The 17025-nt window shown below is 37.0% G+C and overlaps 1 protein-coding gene across 2 annotated transcripts in view; it reads left to right on the top strand.

Annotated features, from left to right (window-relative positions):
- Positions 1-1019: 1019 nt before the first annotated feature.
- LOC107193498 (RNA-binding protein 24-like) overlaps positions 1020-17025 on the top strand; it is a 34897-nt gene continuing 18891 nt past the window's right edge. For both annotated transcript variants that reach the window (XM_015582952.1, XM_015582953.1), the window contains exons 1-4: positions 1020-1411; positions 5965-6370; positions 8541-8667; positions 12129-12189. In XM_015582952.1, coding sequence (XP_015438438.1) covers positions 6098-6370; positions 8541-8667; positions 12129-12189 — 461 coding nt within the window. In that variant the 5' untranslated portion in view covers positions 1020-1411; positions 5965-6097. The remainder of the gene's footprint in view (positions 1412-5964; positions 6371-8540; positions 8668-12128; positions 12190-17025) is intronic.

Genomic DNA, 17025 nt, shown 5'->3' on the forward strand with positions numbered 1-17025 from the left:
TTAAAACAAAAGTGGTAGTTATACCAGGTTAACAGCGAAGAAAAGTATTTTCATTTCACTAATTTATAACACTCTATATTCAAGTTCATAAATAAAATTATCCTGAAGTAACTGAGACGTTAACGCTTCATACATGTATACAATATGTATTAGAGAATAAGCCGTTTATTCTTCTTCATTTAATTGGTTCCTTGTATTTGTGGAAAGCGTGCAGAAGATACTAATATGTATTGTGCGAGACCGGACAGGACGTTGGGCTTCCTTGAAAGTTTTTCACCCGCTCCAAAGAAAAGAGATCAGCGGGTTCAAAACCTTCGGGGGAGCGTTTCAAGTCAGTGAACATCTGCCGTCGTCTGCAACGATAATAATTCGAACAGCTGATACTCCACGGCGGACCACCGCCTTGCCTCATGGATCCTGTGGATCGTTTCGAGCCGGTATGTTTCGAAGACTTCCGAATTTCTGGCACCGCCACCTCGATCTTTCCCAGGTACGTAAACTGCCCGTTATACTTTTGTCGGGAAAAATTGGCAGTTATTGTAACAAAACAGAAACAATGGAGCCAAAGAGAAACAAGGAAAAGCGGCATCGTATGGTTAAGAACTAACAGACAACATCCATTGTTCTCTAACTGAAATAAAACGAATGAATATCGGGTCTACTAATAATACTTTCTAGAGCATAAAAGAAATTGTTGCGAATGAGTACTATTTATGAACAAATTCTTACGAACTACAGTTACAGGAGATGATCTTTTATTTTCGTACGAATTCGCAATATGTCAGTCACTTCAATAGGATGAAATGTCGAAAGATTTGTCAACACGTCGTCACAGGCCGATTCTACCGCCTCGCGCGTCACCCGTACCTCGTCCAGCCGCCGTTACGCTACGCTACTGGCCAAACAGCGATGGTGGGGGCAGGCGTCAACCAATGGGAGCAGAAATCACGCAGGAACCCGGCGAACTGGCGTGCGGCACGGTAACTTAAAGGTAGTTTGGTACTCGCACGTGGGCCTTCGTTCGTGTCGGATGTGTGCACGCAGGGAAAATCGCCAATTTTAAAGACATCAGTTTTATCACGGTACGTGTCGTCAGTGCGTCGCGCCGAGTTGTCCGTACGTATCGTCGTCAGCCGTGCGAAATTTTCGTGAACAGTTCTGATCCGTCCGTGGTAGCAAGTAAAAAAAATTCAATTCGTAAAACGCGAGCAGCTGTTGTCCCCCCGTGTGCATTTGTTGATCCCACCACGCAGTCGTTTCACGTCGACGATTTAATATCATCCTGTTGGCAGAAAAAGGAGTTACTCTTGGTGTGAAATTCCTTCCTGGTGTTTCTTGTGCGGATTAACTACGATATATATCATATATTGCAAGTGCATCGGGTAATACAGTGCGCCGACGAACTTGATAGGTGCGTATCAAAACAGTCTCTTTAATTCTATACAAATATTTTGATGCAGCTTGATTGCTCAATTACGTACGTGTTTGATGCTCGAGAACGCTTTGGCAAGTTATTATCAGAGTGGGTGGGAGGGGAGGATCGTTAAGAACACGTTACATTACACAATGAAAAATTCATGCTTTTTTCGGGAATTCCACAATTTATACATAAATAGTTCAACATTTGTAATCGGGTGAACGAATCCTTTGTCGTGTCGCAAAAACTTTTTATTCAATGAATGCAACAGAACCCACGCATTAATAATGTCTGAATGGTATTAGGCTACTGCGAATTTTTTCGCTTCATTATAATTCGGTTCTGGAAATGCTGTTTATCCAATGGCCAAATGTTTCAGCGTGGCTATCTGGTGCGTTCATAAAACGATCTGCTTATTCTCTCGGTAGCTCTTCTTTCACCCCTATTGCAGCGGTCTCGTCGCGACAAAGGGGTACACGACGGACGGGCACGTGTACCACGACGTTTATTAATAAACCTTAACGTCGGCTCGACGATTTCTCTTTAGCAGAAGGCATGGAAACGCGTGCAGGTGATTACAGCTGTCTGGCGTGAAGAATTAAGGAAGCATCGTTCAATTATTTTGTTTTTTTTTTCGTACTAAATATAAATGAATTTTGTTGTAAGAAATCGTCATATATAATGAACACATAATTACTGGTTGCAGCCAAAGTATTAATTGACCGTTTAATTGCTTCTATATTATCATCAATGGTAAAATTGAGCAGTTTGTGTAGATCTTCTTTAAAAATTCTGAACTCAGAATGCCTTGAAATTAACAATTTAATTGATAAGAATTCTATTGTCCGTTCAACGTATTACCTAAATTATTTTGTGGTTGTGTCAAGTAATTTATTTAAGTATTTTATATAATAGTCGACTTTGATTCTTGGCTACAGAATTTCTTTATTTCTAGAATGTAGTAATATGCATTGATTTAACAAAATTTTAAGACTTCAATTAAATCTTTGCTCCTAAATGCTGTCCACGCTTCCAACAATGTATAGCAACAGGCTAAAAGGTACCATTAAAAATTGGTACATTCGGATCGTAACAGCATCGCCGTATTTGCAGCTTAAAACCCGTAGTGTTTCAGCAAAATTCTTTCTTCTGATTGTTAAGAAAGAAGCGTACTCCTGTGTTTTCTGGAACTTTGGCCTTTGCGACTTTGGCCGAGAAGATATTTCGGTTAGTTTCGTCGAGCGCGTGGCAATCGGCCAATGTCGTATGTGCGAGGCTGCTCCGTGATCGAAGCATGATGTAGTTTATTGTGAGACTATTGGAAATTATTTCTGTGTGAACGTTCTACTGCTAGAAAATTTCATTGTCAGTTTTTATTGTTTGGTCACTATATTCGATAATATTGGGTACAAAGCGTATATTATCATTTTCACCATTTTTGTTTAAATATCATTGTATTATGCTGTCTCTGTATCATTTCGTAATATTCAAGTGTCGAATTTAGGCGAGTTTCTTAACATGAAAATTTTAGCAGTAGGAAGCTTTCTTCTGTGCGTGTACTAAACACGTTTATTGTGGGCATTTTCGCCTTCAAACAATTTCATAGAATTTAACCGTTGCGTTTTATTCATGCTTGACATTTATTTCTGTTGATTTATGAGACACCCGTCGTACAATTAATGTTAACACCCTCCGCGACCGTTACAGCGTCACGTTGTGTTATACCTGAGGGATCTGTATTATTTTTCCCGATACGTATCCTGGGCCATCACAAAACCTGTTAAATAAAAAAAATTGACAAAGGTGTATTTTTAATGTCATTGCACTTATTTGTAAAATGTTCGAATTAGTACAACAATTTTTCACGAGTTATGATAGTTAACGGATCCGTAGAAATCTTGAATCACTGATATTACTTTTAAAAAGATCGTTCTACTCGACTCGACGCTAAGATTCTTGTGCACTGAACCAAATGCACAAACGTTCCCGTTTTAAATAACTTTCTAATTTTGAATGTTGCGCGAATTGCACGTACGTAGAATCTTCGCCTTTAAAATGTGCTTTTGATTTGTATTTAATAACAGCTGCTTTTTTAAAAATATTAATAACGGGCAGTGTCAAAAATATTGCATCGAATGGTAATATTATTCAGGAATTGGTATATTTTATTCCATTCAGTTGTCCTAAAATATTTTGAATATTCACGTTACTGTTTCTGAACTATTTAAGTTATTTCAATAATTTCCGCGCGGTGTTATGTAAGTTTCGAGGCATACAGCATATACGATTGAAATACATAGCAAACTTCTCAGGCCGTACTCAAGTGGTACGTTTGATACTCTAAAGGACAAAGTTGCAAAAAAATTTCTTTCTCCAGTACATTTCACCATTTCGTATTTCTGGAAATTAGTTAAGAGGATCCGTTAAATTGAAATTTTAATTATTCTTGGATTCGAAGACGCAACCGTTTACGGTACAGACATTAAGATATTCAAATCTATAAAAACACTCAACATTAATCAAATATATTTACATATATAGTACGTAACACGGTGTTGTTGCGCTTCCACGGTAGCCGTGTTAAAAAAAGCGTCCTTTATATTCGATCGAACCTCCCGGCGTAGTTGTGACCGGCTCTAGGATGAGGAAAAAGGGAGAAAGAGCAACGGTGGTGGTGGTGGTGGTGGTGGTGTGTGTGGTGGTGGTGGAGGAGGAGTCCGATGGCAGTACAACAATATAATTATACGGCGTGCTGCACCGGTTTTCTGCAGCAGCTGCCGCCGTTTTAGGGGATCGGACAGAGAAACGGACGACGAAGGGCCGTTCCCGGGTGAAGTGGTGCACTGTCACGGATGGTGCTGGTGTGTGGTAGTGAGGAGGGGCAGGTGGGGTGGGGGGTTGCAGGAGGGGGTCAGAAGAGAACACCGTGAGGCCCAGTTCGTAGGGCTGTGTGCCTAATGTGCACAATGTGAGTGCGAGAAAGAGAGGGAGAGAGAAACGAGGGAAAAAAGCGAACATAGAGAGAGAGAGAGAGAGAGAGAGAGAGAGAGAGAGAAAGAGAGAAAAGAGGAGACCCCTCTTTCTGTAGGCATCCTCTACCGCTATCCTTGCCTGCAGCATTGCAGAAATTCGAAAGCCGAGCCATCACGAAAAATATCGTACAATATATACCTAGGCCTGCTGCTCGGTCGAGCAGTTTTGCTCCTTGTGAAGAGCAAAACTGGCTCCCTTTTCAGACCGTTAGCAAAACTTGAATGGAGGTCAGGGTCCCTTCTCGTCCCTCCTTTTTCTTCCTTCGTGGTACCTTTCCTGTGTCCTTCTTTCGACCGTGCCGGTTATGCCTGTTCTTCTTCCTTTTGCCCATCCACCATGGCTCTCTCGCCGGTTTTCCCCGGGTACTCAAGGGTTCAGCTTCCGCACAGAAAGGGATTTTGATTCGTCCCCCCCCCTCTCCCTTTTTATGCATGCACGATGGAAGAAGACTCATCGCTTCGACGGAATCGAGGGAGAGAGAGAGAGAGAGAGGGGGGGGGGACGTGTGTAGGGTAGATGAGATACTTCGGGCATGAACGTGTACATCTGTGCGCATTTGTTTGTGCATTTTGCGAGGATCACGTGGAACGGCGCGGCGCGATTCGTTGAAGGGTCGCGCGTTACGAGTTACGAGCATTCAGTTTTTCATGCCTGCGTTCTTTTCTTCTACTTGCCCTTGTTGTGCTCCATTTCGTGGTGTTTTTGTTCCCCTTGGATGGCCCGTACGTACCTATAATAATCTTTCATAAAAAAAGAATAGTCATTAATTGGTCAGTTCTTATATGATTACAAACGATTCTCTCCGCGAGACTGTAAATGTTGAAATAAATATTAAATTTGCGATTATGGAAAGAGTTAACAGCGTTTATTAGTAATATAAAATTTTGTGTAAATAGACAATTCCCTTTGTACATGTACACATGAATAATTTCAATCTTTCAAGTCATAGTTGATGCAATTTGGTTAGTATTCGAAGAAAATGTCGATTCATTACTGCGCAGTTCAGGAATTATTATCATACTTTTACATATATCGTATTCGTTTTACATCTTTTAAGTAATTAACTTTGCTTTTTTTAACCAAGTATGTAAAACTTTATGTTTCTGCTTACTATGAGCCATAATTGCTTTAAACTGTGTCTATAATTCTTAAGCCCTTGAATAAATTTATCAAGCAGCTGGGTGAAACATACGAAATTTTACATATTATATCTTTATGTCTGTAGAAGGTATTATTTTGGCCGTAAAAATAACGATATGATTTCTACGTACCGGGATCGTCATTAAAAACTTTTTTCCACGCGTTGAGCATGACTGTGGTGGTGATTTCAACGCCTACGTAGAAAAGCGCGTGAACTCTTCCCCCCCCCCTGCTTTCTTTAGTACTGTAGCATACAGTTCGCTAATATAATATTTGAATTCTAGGTATATATATCCCATATTAGAAATTTGTGCAAGTGTGCGCAGATGAATTCATGATCGGTGAACATAAAGAACTTTATTGTGTATTTTCAGGTAACCAAATCACCGGTCGCCTAAATGCAGCTATACTTGTGACGTAATTAGCGTTGATCAAAGTACCACAGAAGGTGTCAAAATTGAGCAAGTCGTCGTTCCATCCGGCGGTGATCTCGCCAAAATTTGGAGGATGTTGATGCCTGGTGCCGCTGGTCTCAGTGCCGTCGGCGCGGTAGGCGCCGTCGGGGCCCCAGGGCCGGACGAGCTGGTTTCGAGTTTGGGCGCGTTGGCCGGAACAACACCGCAACAAAAAGACACCACCTGGACGAAACTTTTCGTCGGTGGTTTACCATATCACACCACCGATAAAAGCCTCAGGGAACATTTTAATGTGTACGGTGACATCGAGGAAGCGGTGGTTATCACCGACAGACAGACGGGAAAAAGTAGAGGCTACGGTTTCGTAAGTGTCGCAAAAACAAATAGTTTGATTCATTTGACTTTCTTTTTTGTTTTCTTTTTCTTTTATTCGTTGATTTGATAGTTGTGAGTTGTGAGTTTGTGAATAGCGTAGAATTAGTGGTATTCACTTGTTCGTTTTAGCGTAATTAGAATCGAGGCAATTTAATGTTTAAATTTCATTCGTAATTTAAGAATGATCTATGGGCATTATTTGATATTTAGAACCAGTGATAAATTAAATAGAAATTGTAGGTAAAACAAAATAAAATTTTGATTCGTACTTTTGGGAACGTCAATTCTGAAAGATTTAAAAGTATATTTTGTCCTCCGGTATTTTTTTTTATTTCATATGGTTTTCTGAAAATATATTATTTTCGTACATTTTTTGTACGAGTTAGTTTTTCATGGAAAGAGTTGAACATTTTCTGAATCGTGGTTTACGGTTGTATTCGTTGGAACGAATAAGTCAAGTGAGTCCGCGAAGATAGTGATATAACTTATTACGATAACGTAACCAGTTTGTAGACTCATATGAGGCAGACATGTTTCGGCTTCCCGTTTGTGATAATGTCCTTTCGTTCAGAAAGCAGTATGCGGTTTCCCCTAACTACTTTATTATCGGTTTCCCTTTTATCAAATGTGCATTATTTATGCGAAGGATAACACGTAAGTTTGATTGCTTACCAACTTGTTTTACTTCCTGTAAAATCAGCTTCCTGAGAATTTCCCGAAAATTCTTCGTGATACAGCATTTTTATACATAACTTGAGAGAATATTAGGAATTATTTGTTGTTACTAATGGTAAACTTTTTTTTAGAAGAAACGGTTATGTATGAAAAAGAGAAAAGTTATAAAGGAAAAATGCTACAAATCTATTAATTCTAGTTTTCAGTGTGTTTTGTAGATAACGAAAAGTTAAAAGCAACGTTAAAAGCAATTGCATATTAAACAATGGAAGTAAGGAAGATGTGTACAGACATGAGAGCACATTTATTTTATTAATGTAATAAGAATGATTCACAGAATTAATCGAGCAAAAACAGATTTTATAGATGTTAATTCTTCTAGTCTTTGCAGTCATTTTACACGTATCGTTAAAAGAAACGTAGGTAAAACAGTGAACATTTTACTTTTGTAATTACTGCAAACGACGTGTAAACGTATTTTTATCTACTTTAATTATATTTCTAATTAGTCACTTCCTACGTTTCATAAAATGCATAACAAACAGTAACACGAACGTACTAGGAAATTCCATTAAGTAGCAAAATCAAATGTTTAGGTCACGGTAACACACGTATCGAGATATCGATTTGAAAGCTGTCCCTGATAATCACTATTCACTTGGAAATTAAGTGTATGAGGATGCAAACGGGTTAACAGTACGAATATGTGGGCGTTGAGTCACAAAGAACAATTAACATCAGATAGGTTATATTAATCACTGGTCAGTCACGTTCTCGAAAAATATTGGAATACGACTCATTTGATTAACATTTTTCCTGTATAACTAAGTTAATAAGAGTGGGGTCTGGTTGAGCTACGACTTTTCATTTGTAGACTGGGGATTTTATGCAATTGAAGCTTGTTGGGCTCCGTGAAATACAATGACAGAATTTTCATTAGGTGTACAGAGCTTTTTATTGTATTCTGAACGTTATAAGAAACCATAAGTTGGGGTAACTTTAACTCACAATCAGTCAGGGATAACTTTGTCCCAAGTAAAAAAATGGTCATTGTCGATTTTGGAGCTCTGCAAATTGTTAAATTGAGTTGATGTTTACATGAAAAGGTATTTCCTACAAAGCAGCTACAAAACCGAAAATGATAATTTTCTGACTTTGAGACAGATACCTCAACTTAGGTACTTAAGAGAAGAATAAAATTCCTACATTTGCTCTTGCTTTGTGAATTACTTTGTAAAATGTCATTTTGCATAAAACTCTGTAGTTTAACGATGACACATGTCAAATTGCCAGTGTGTGCCCTTCTAAAGGCACAATCCAACCAGAGTTACGTCCGTATGTTTGTGTGAATGGAAAGAAAAATCAAGTGAGCCGTGTCTACAAGGTACACAGAGAAGTTTGAACCGGTGGTTATAAGGGGGAGAAGTGCAAGATCCAGGTGGAGCAGTGGGATTAGTGAAATAATCGATCGGATCTGCACGCAGGTGATCATGGGAGACAGACCGGCAGCGGAGAGGGCGTGCAAAGACCCCAACCCCATAATCGACGGTCGCAAAGCAAACGTCAACCTGGCGATTCTTGGAGCTAAGCCCAGGGGTAATCTACAAGCGAGTAAGTTTGCTTAGACCGATGTACTTACATGGTCATTCGAGTGTATGCTGGCGGGATTGTGCAAGACGTTAGAAACAGATTCGGCGTTTAAATGGTAGTGTTTGACCTATTGCTGCTTGAGTGAAGTTATGCTTTGACTTCGGTAAATCTTGGTTTGTACGCCGAGCTTCATTTACAGCGTTCTAGGTAGTTAAATCTTTGCTTCTTGAGAGGAAGTGCAAGGTATTCCATGTTTGAAGTTATGAATTTTCTGTGGGTCTAGGTGAAACGTAAAAATTCGTTTATTTTGTGAAATGAAAACGTGTTCAACTCTTTAAGACCGGAATTATGTCATCGTTATTTTTTTACCGCATTTTTTATTCCAGATGCTTGAAAACTGTTCAAATATGGTTTTCAAAAGTTTTTTTATTTTTTTTTTTATTCAAACAACTATATAAATATGGTGTCTGAGTGCTGGCACCATTTTATAGCATCTCACAGGACTTCAAAGTTCAAAGAAGTAGTAAATGCTCATAGGTCCTAGCCGGATTCTTAGAATATTGGTTCATGGCATCATTGTATTGTAATATAAGTGATATTACAAAGTACCTACTGTCAGGAAATAAAGGGTTAATATTGTTGGTTCCAGTAATTACTTTATGATTAATTGTAAGTGGCTTGTAGTTAGACATTGGAGCTAGTTAATATTAAATGTATACCAAACGGCATTATTTTTGTATATTTTTATCAGCCTGTTGTGAAATTGATTAATAATTTAATAGAATTTTACTCCTCGTGTGTCACCATAATCAAAATTTTTTCTAGTGTACACAAAGTTTATTATATAATAATGTTTTTAGAGATTATTAAATATTAATTTCGATCTGTCAACGTGGATTTATCAAAATAGAATTACAATATTGCTATAATGTCGTAAACTATAGTTACTAAACCAGTATACATGAATGTTTAACCCTCGAACCGTCAACCAACAACAGGCTGATCTGGGTCACATTTGACCCACATTGAAGTTTTAGGTACTAAATATTATCTAGCTTATGTTATTGGATCAGAAACATGGGTTAGTAGTGACCCGGCTCGGCAGAGCGAGGATTAAAATAAATAATATGCCATTTTTGTTGGACTTTTGTGAATATGTTTGGAAAATACGGCACTTACGAACTCTCAGTTTGCAGAAATGATCACTTGTGATCCTCCGTTTAACGTTTGCGCGCAACCATCATAGGTTTTACGTCGTTGAAACGTCGCCAGATCGGTAAATCTTGATCGTCGCTGCAAATGGACGTCATATCTCTCGAGCGAGAAGGGAAGTAATTCTTTTCCTTGATATATGGAGGGCATACGTCCAACATTAAGAAAATATTATCACTGCGGGGTTGTGTTGTTAGTGACCCTAACGGTCGATGTTAATTAGGAGACAATGACATTAGTGTCTCACGGGCGAAATAGACTTGGATTCTGATTTCGAGCCAATCCGAAATGAAATTTTTTGGCAGATAACAGGCCTTGCCGCGCGTACTCAATTAGATCCGTCGAAAGTAGACTGAAAGGGCGAAGGGCAGATTGACGAACGTCGACCATGCAGATCGAGAATCGTCCCTGCCTGAGTCACTCTCTTCGAATTCACGCTGTGGCTTCAGGCCAACATAGCTTGGCGCTTCGACACCTAAGTCTAAAATTGCCCTAACCCACAGTGCCGGGTTTACCTTTGTTTCTTTTCATTTGCGTGCAAAGATCACGTTTGCTTGGATACCAGCTAATGATGTTTAATATTAAAGTGTGTTATAGTGGAATACAACAACATAATACGTCCCATTTTTAAAGAAACCTTGATAAAAAAGTATATTATTTTTCAGTAATTCTTTATTTGATTTGTCAAATGGTATTCATTTTTCTTAATTATACTAATTATGACCAAAACCTAACAAAAAGTTTGAAACAAAATAAACAAGTAATAGAATTAGGAATAAAAATAGAATAATACTTGATCAAATTAACAAAGTTGAATTTCTTTAGCATTCACCGCCAATTATTCAGAAAGTGAAAATAAAATTTTTTGTATATGTTTTGAAGAAACTTAATAATCACGTTTATATTTTAAGAGCGTTTGTGCCTTTACTTGTGTGCCTAAAATTATACCGAGGCGTTTTGTCAACCAGGATGTATTACCTATGTAGTTTTACTATAAATGAACATGTTTTTTTACTTCTTGTTAAATCTAAATCAATTTCAGATTAGATATTTAATACATTATTCGTACTGTAAAATTAATTACCATGAGTGACTATTTCTCGTGAACAGTAATTTGACGATTATAGAATTATGAATCGTGTTTGTAATAGAAAGTAGTTTTGCAGATAAATTAATTCGTACTGACAGTTAACAACTTGGATGGACAAACGTGTTTTCAGATTTGTGAATTTTACCGTAGAATAATACAATTATTATTCAATTGGTACGAGACTATGAAGTTGTACGAGTGTTATGAAAACTCACGCGGTTAGAGAGTCTCCATTATAACGGATGATGTCCTTTTACGCCATTTAAGCAATTGAAGTATACTTATTAGATAACCCACAGAAAATTTAAAACTTCGGAAGGTATAGTAGAATGTTGATTATCCAAACTAGTACGGAGACAAATCTGTTCTGATACACGTAATTGGAAATAAAACAATTTTTAAACATACAGTGTCAGATAAAAATAACACAAATAAATATTTGAACAGATTCGACGTATTTGTAACTTCGCAATGGAATGCAATAGTCCGTTGTTCCGCCAATTTTTCATTAATGTTATTTCCTTCAACAAAAACAGACGAAACAATATCATCTTTATCCATAATTTTATATCCTCGGTTGTCCTTACCAATCATTTCTGAACATCATCACGATCGTAATTTTCAAATTCGTTATATCCTATTACCAATAGAGGCGTTGTATAATTCTTTTATAAGATGTTCTGATAATCGGTATATTGAATGATCGACGTTTTCAATAACCGACGTTCTGCTGTACTATTTTTATTAAACGTATCAAAATAGACATAGAAAAAGTTTAAACGTAAAAATTGTACTATTTTTATATTGCATGCATTGTTGTACAATTGAAATTTATGAGAGCTAATTGCTGAGAAAAGGATTACATTATTTTAATATATTTTTATATAATATTACAGTAGAAAATTTATAGAATTCCAATTAGAAAGACATATATTATATTTCAAAGTATTTGCGTAAATTGCTATGCCTAAGTTTATATGAGTCATTTGACACACATCACCGTAGTCTGTCGTCTAGTCTGGCTAAATACCAATAATCGAAGTACACATTATATACTTGCAAAGAATAGGATGCTAGATTTGCACGATGACCGTGTACACGGGCTGGGGTGCTCTCGAGAGTTCAGGGCTGGACATTAGAAACGTAAATAGGATTGACTACGGACTGTTTATGATTTCAGCATTCCCGTTCGCTGCTGGCATTCGAGCTGGATATCCCACGGTTCTTCCTGGCCAATATGGGTGAGTCCACGTTGATGTAATTTGTCGAAGGATAGTAAGAAACGTATTACATGTCATTTACTGTAGTTACAAACAAGAAAGTAGCGTAACTCGAGAGGTGTTCCCGCGATCATCAAATTTTTAAGTTATCATCACTTGAGCTGATCTCGTGTACAAACGTAGAGTGATTAAATACACACTATCGACCGTTATCATTTTGTCCGAGTAGGAAAAACATGCTTTTGACAATAAATCGACGGCAATTTTAAACATTCGTGTTTTACACAAAGATAAGCCACGGTCGAAAAGTTCTTGAAAAAATTTTCCTCAACTTTTTTTTTCTAAAACTCACGATCGATTTTTTCAAACCTGCCGATGCGAGATAATCGTTTTTAAAGAGAACGATAAAGTGTCTCGAAGATTGACGGGAATTAAGAAATGATATTATTCTGAAACGAAAGGTATACCTCGACCGAATAACTGTTGCTAATGTTTTTTTAAAGACAGTCTGTATATAACGTTTCAGCATCCTGACGCGTGCGCGTAAGGGGGCAGGCTGAGCACTCCTCTTTGCGAGAATCCTTGAGACCGCCAAGGGCTGTTCTAAGGAGCGCAATTAAACAAAAAAATATCCCGAATCAGAGACGAACAGAAAGAGAGAGAGACAGATACGAAATGAAAAGAAAAACAAAACATGAAAAACGGCAGAGATATTTGCGATCGGTGAAAAAAGAGAGAAAGAGAGAGGGAGGGAGAGAGAGAAAGAAAGCGGCACACGCACACGTATCGGAAGGCCATGAGTATCCATGAATTTCTTTCTACGAAACGCAAAATCTTCCGAGGATATATCGGTCTCTTCTTTTTCTATTGTTTTTTTTGGTTGTGTTTTTTGTTTCTACTTTCTTGATGAGATTTGACGTTGAAGTGATATAATTGACGATTGCGGTTGCTGAGAGATTTGTTTGTTTACTGGTTTTGACTTTTTTGGTCTTTACTCTTTTACACTCTTTTTCTTAATCAGCATAATACACAATAATCGTAATAATAATGTTGATTGTAATAATAATACAATAATATTAATTACAATAACGACGATGACATATAGACAGTGATTACCGATTTGAAAGGGTAAATACTGTTCGATTAATTCGCAATATACAGTGTTATTCGTTCGTTCAGCCAACAAGGTAATAACAATGCGAGAAAAAAAAATACGTGACACGTTTCTTTCCTTTTTTCTCCTTAGTGTGTAATTTAACCACGAACAAAGAGAGAGAGAGAGAGAGAGAGAGAGAGAGAGAGAGAGAGAGAGAGAGAGAGAGAGAGATATTAAATACCGCAAGATCTCAAGATGGCGGACATTTATCAGCAAGCAGTCAGAATATTTCGCCGGATTTGAGAATAATTACTTACAAATTAGTTGCACCCCTTACGGGTTGTTTTTTTTTCATCACCTTTTCGTGTTTCATTGTTTATATATCGAGTGTGTTTCGTCAAGTATACCCTGTTTCTTTTTCACGTTTGAACTCGTTTACGTGTGCACTTTGTTATTTTAAGGTTTTGAGTTTATTATTACATATATAAATATATATGTCCATATATATTTATCAATTTTTTTTTATATCGTTTTGGTTTGCCTTGGTGGCGAGTGTTCGCCGGTTTCACAAAATTCCAGAGTTCCGAGTCCGCCGAGTCTGATGGGTCGGCGCGCGGTTGCGTCCGTTTCATTTTTAACGTTTCCGCGGGCTGTTAGTACGGCTACAATAATTCGCGCGAAAACAGCGTAGGCAACTGATTCCCAAATATTTATTCGTTCGTAGCTCGTGGCCAGCGTATGGAACACCACGCCGCACACAGTGGTCTACAATTAAATTTTAGCTGTTCAGGCTTTTGAGTAAACACACAGGGATTAATGATTCTTGAACTAATGAGTTTTATTATTTTAAAATTGAATAAAGAACAAAAATGTATTATTATATGTATTCCTATTCAAGAGCGATAAGATAATTCGATAACAGTGGGTGTGTCATGTACCGAACAGTTAATGAACTTTATAAATTATTTATTCCCGTCATGGAAAATCCATTAAAAATTTATCAAATGCTTAAAAACAAAGGAACAATACCTAAAGACCAATTCTACACTGCACACGTGACAAAACCAATGAAACTTTTGATACCATATTTTTTCATGTCTTATTCTTTTGCCATATTGTCTCAGAACCGGTCTGTAATAGTTTATGATTTAGATTCATTTTTTAAAAATTCATATAAACAGCTAATTTTCAATTCTGGACTACTGTGCGCCTTGTATGTTCCGCGAAATTTCAAACTTTTCACGCGGGAACGTCTCGAGCTCATCGAAAATCGAATCGAGTGAAATGTTTTTCTTTCGACTTCGATTGTCCAGATGAGAGAGGAGCAAAAATTGCGAAAAAAGGAATTACGAACGAAGATTCTACTGTATGCAGTAGAATCCCGTTGAATTATAAACGACACGGCCGATTCTCCGAAGCGGTGGATCTTCCGTGTTTTTCGCCGGAAATCGACCCGCACCGCCGCGAAACACGACAACGTTCGTTAATTTTTTATCGTGACAATCGATTTTATCGCGGTTTACCTCGTTTGGCCCGGTCAGATTCTTTGGCGAACCGTTGAGAATTGCAGAGAGATACCGAATCCGTATAAGAAAGAAGTAATACATATGTATTATACATATATGTATAGACGGTTTGTCCCAAAAGATTCCGAATTGAAGTTAAAACAACAATTTTTCGTATGATACTCTCGATTTTTACTAACAATTATTGAGAATAGTTTCGTTTTGAAGTGATATATTGTTCATGATAATTATACAAACACATTTCAAAATGGCGGAGAAAGTAGTCTTCGACGTTCTGTAAATGTCAAAACGATTTTAGATTGTTATTTCTTTGCCTTCGTTTCCAAGTTAGATAACAGGTATTAATTTGATGTAGCTGAATTAAACGAATGCGGTATGTAAATAATCAAACTGTGAGATACCTTATTGAGATTAAATTGTTGTGTAAGCTCATGGCATGACTCGTGAAGTCAAGTTTTGACCATTATCCTTTCCACCATCTTGAAAAAGAATTTTTAGAACCATTTCCAGAGTTTCTTTAATTTTTGTGAACGGTATATCTTTTGAAAGGGAAACTATTTTTAATATTTGATTCTACAGAGCACCATTAGTTTACGAAAAACTGCTGTTTTAATTTCAGTTTGGAAACTTTTGTGAGAGACTGTGTATGTGAAAAGAACAAACCTATTAAAATACGTCAGTTCCTGGTTTTTGAGCAATTCGCCGCAGTGATTCCCGAAATTTTTGTAATCGTTTCGCGTAAAAACGCGTGCATACGGATTTATTCCGTAATTTTAATCGTGGGTGGAGGGGGTACTTACTAACGCATTGATAGTTGGCGTACAATATGAATTTTGTTTAGATGAAATGGATTATTCGTCGAGTGTAAAGGCTCCGCTAACCATTATGATAATTAATAACCTTGTGTGTGTGATGAAGGCTTACACTACACTTGGTGTCGCTATTGGTGTTGTATTTTTTGGTGTTGTACGTGGTGGTTTTTTGGACTTTAATATAACAATACTGTTTGTTGTTAGACGACGAAAGATAAAAGAAATTCACCGGAAATCTATTTGTACGTACATGTACGATGACGTTTACCGTAATACAACGTGAACATTTTCTAGAAAAGTTGCACGTCAGACGTATGGGAAAACGGTATATTTTATTAATGTTTATCGACTTTTAAAGGATGTTTATCATTATTTCAAAATTTCTAGTTACGTAAAGAAATCGGCCACGACATTGTTTGAAGGGTTCTGAAAAAAGTAGAGACATATGCATATTTATCGCTTGAAAACATTGATTTTTATGCACTTTTGTCTTAGACAGGAAATACATAACTTGAAACGAAAATGTTAGTACATATAATATTTTAAAAGTAAGTATGTGTTATTTCTCAAATATTGTTTCATTATTTGATTTTCCACTATATAATTTTTTATTTTGTAGTCAAATAAGTATTAAATGTACTTTTGTACACCCACGAGCAAACTCGACTTCCGTTAGGGGAAAAAGTGGCGTAAGAAAAGAGCTTCCTACCATTTAACAATATTTATTTCAGGTACTGAAATAAATGTTAAACCGAATGTTAATTTGGCATAAATTTCAGTAATTGCAAAAACTAAATGGTAGGAGGCCCTTTGCCTACCTCACTTTTTCCCCTAGCGGAAGTCGAGTTTGCTCGTCGGTGTACATACCTATAGTTTACTTTGTGGTGTATGCAGACCAATGATTTAAAATAGAAAAGGATTCTGAAACACAGTGTGTTCATACAATTTAAATATTGTGTTTACAGTTAGGGTATTAGCATGTTAGATAAATGTAACGACTGCATAGATTATTTAAATCACCTTTTTGCTCTTCCAATTTACAATACTGCATTTTTTCAACATTTCTATCAGTGTTTTTACAGGTAACTATAACCAAAATGTTCATGACGATTAGAAAGTTATGAGACATTACAGTCACAAGAAACTTATGTGCACTTACGATAAATATTTTAAAACTCCTTGTGTAAGTTTACAGAAGAAGTTACATAATAATCACATCAATTAAATAAACCGAGCTCCACAAAAACAAAATGATACTGTTTCTAATATCATTTTTACCACATAAACACAAAAGCCATTTGGTAACCTGAATCACCAATCATATGAAATTTATCATTCTGGGCTGCGTTCTAAATAATCTTTTCCTAGTTTTCTCAATTTGCGTTTGCCAGATTCGTTCCAATCAATTTGATGGATGTCTATG

Source organism: Dufourea novaeangliae, unplaced genomic scaffold, assembly GCF_001272555.1.
Source record: "Dufourea novaeangliae isolate 0120121106 unplaced genomic scaffold, ASM127255v1 scaffold6, whole genome shotgun sequence".
NCBI lineage: Eukaryota > Metazoa > Arthropoda > Insecta > Hymenoptera > Halictidae > Dufourea > Dufourea novaeangliae.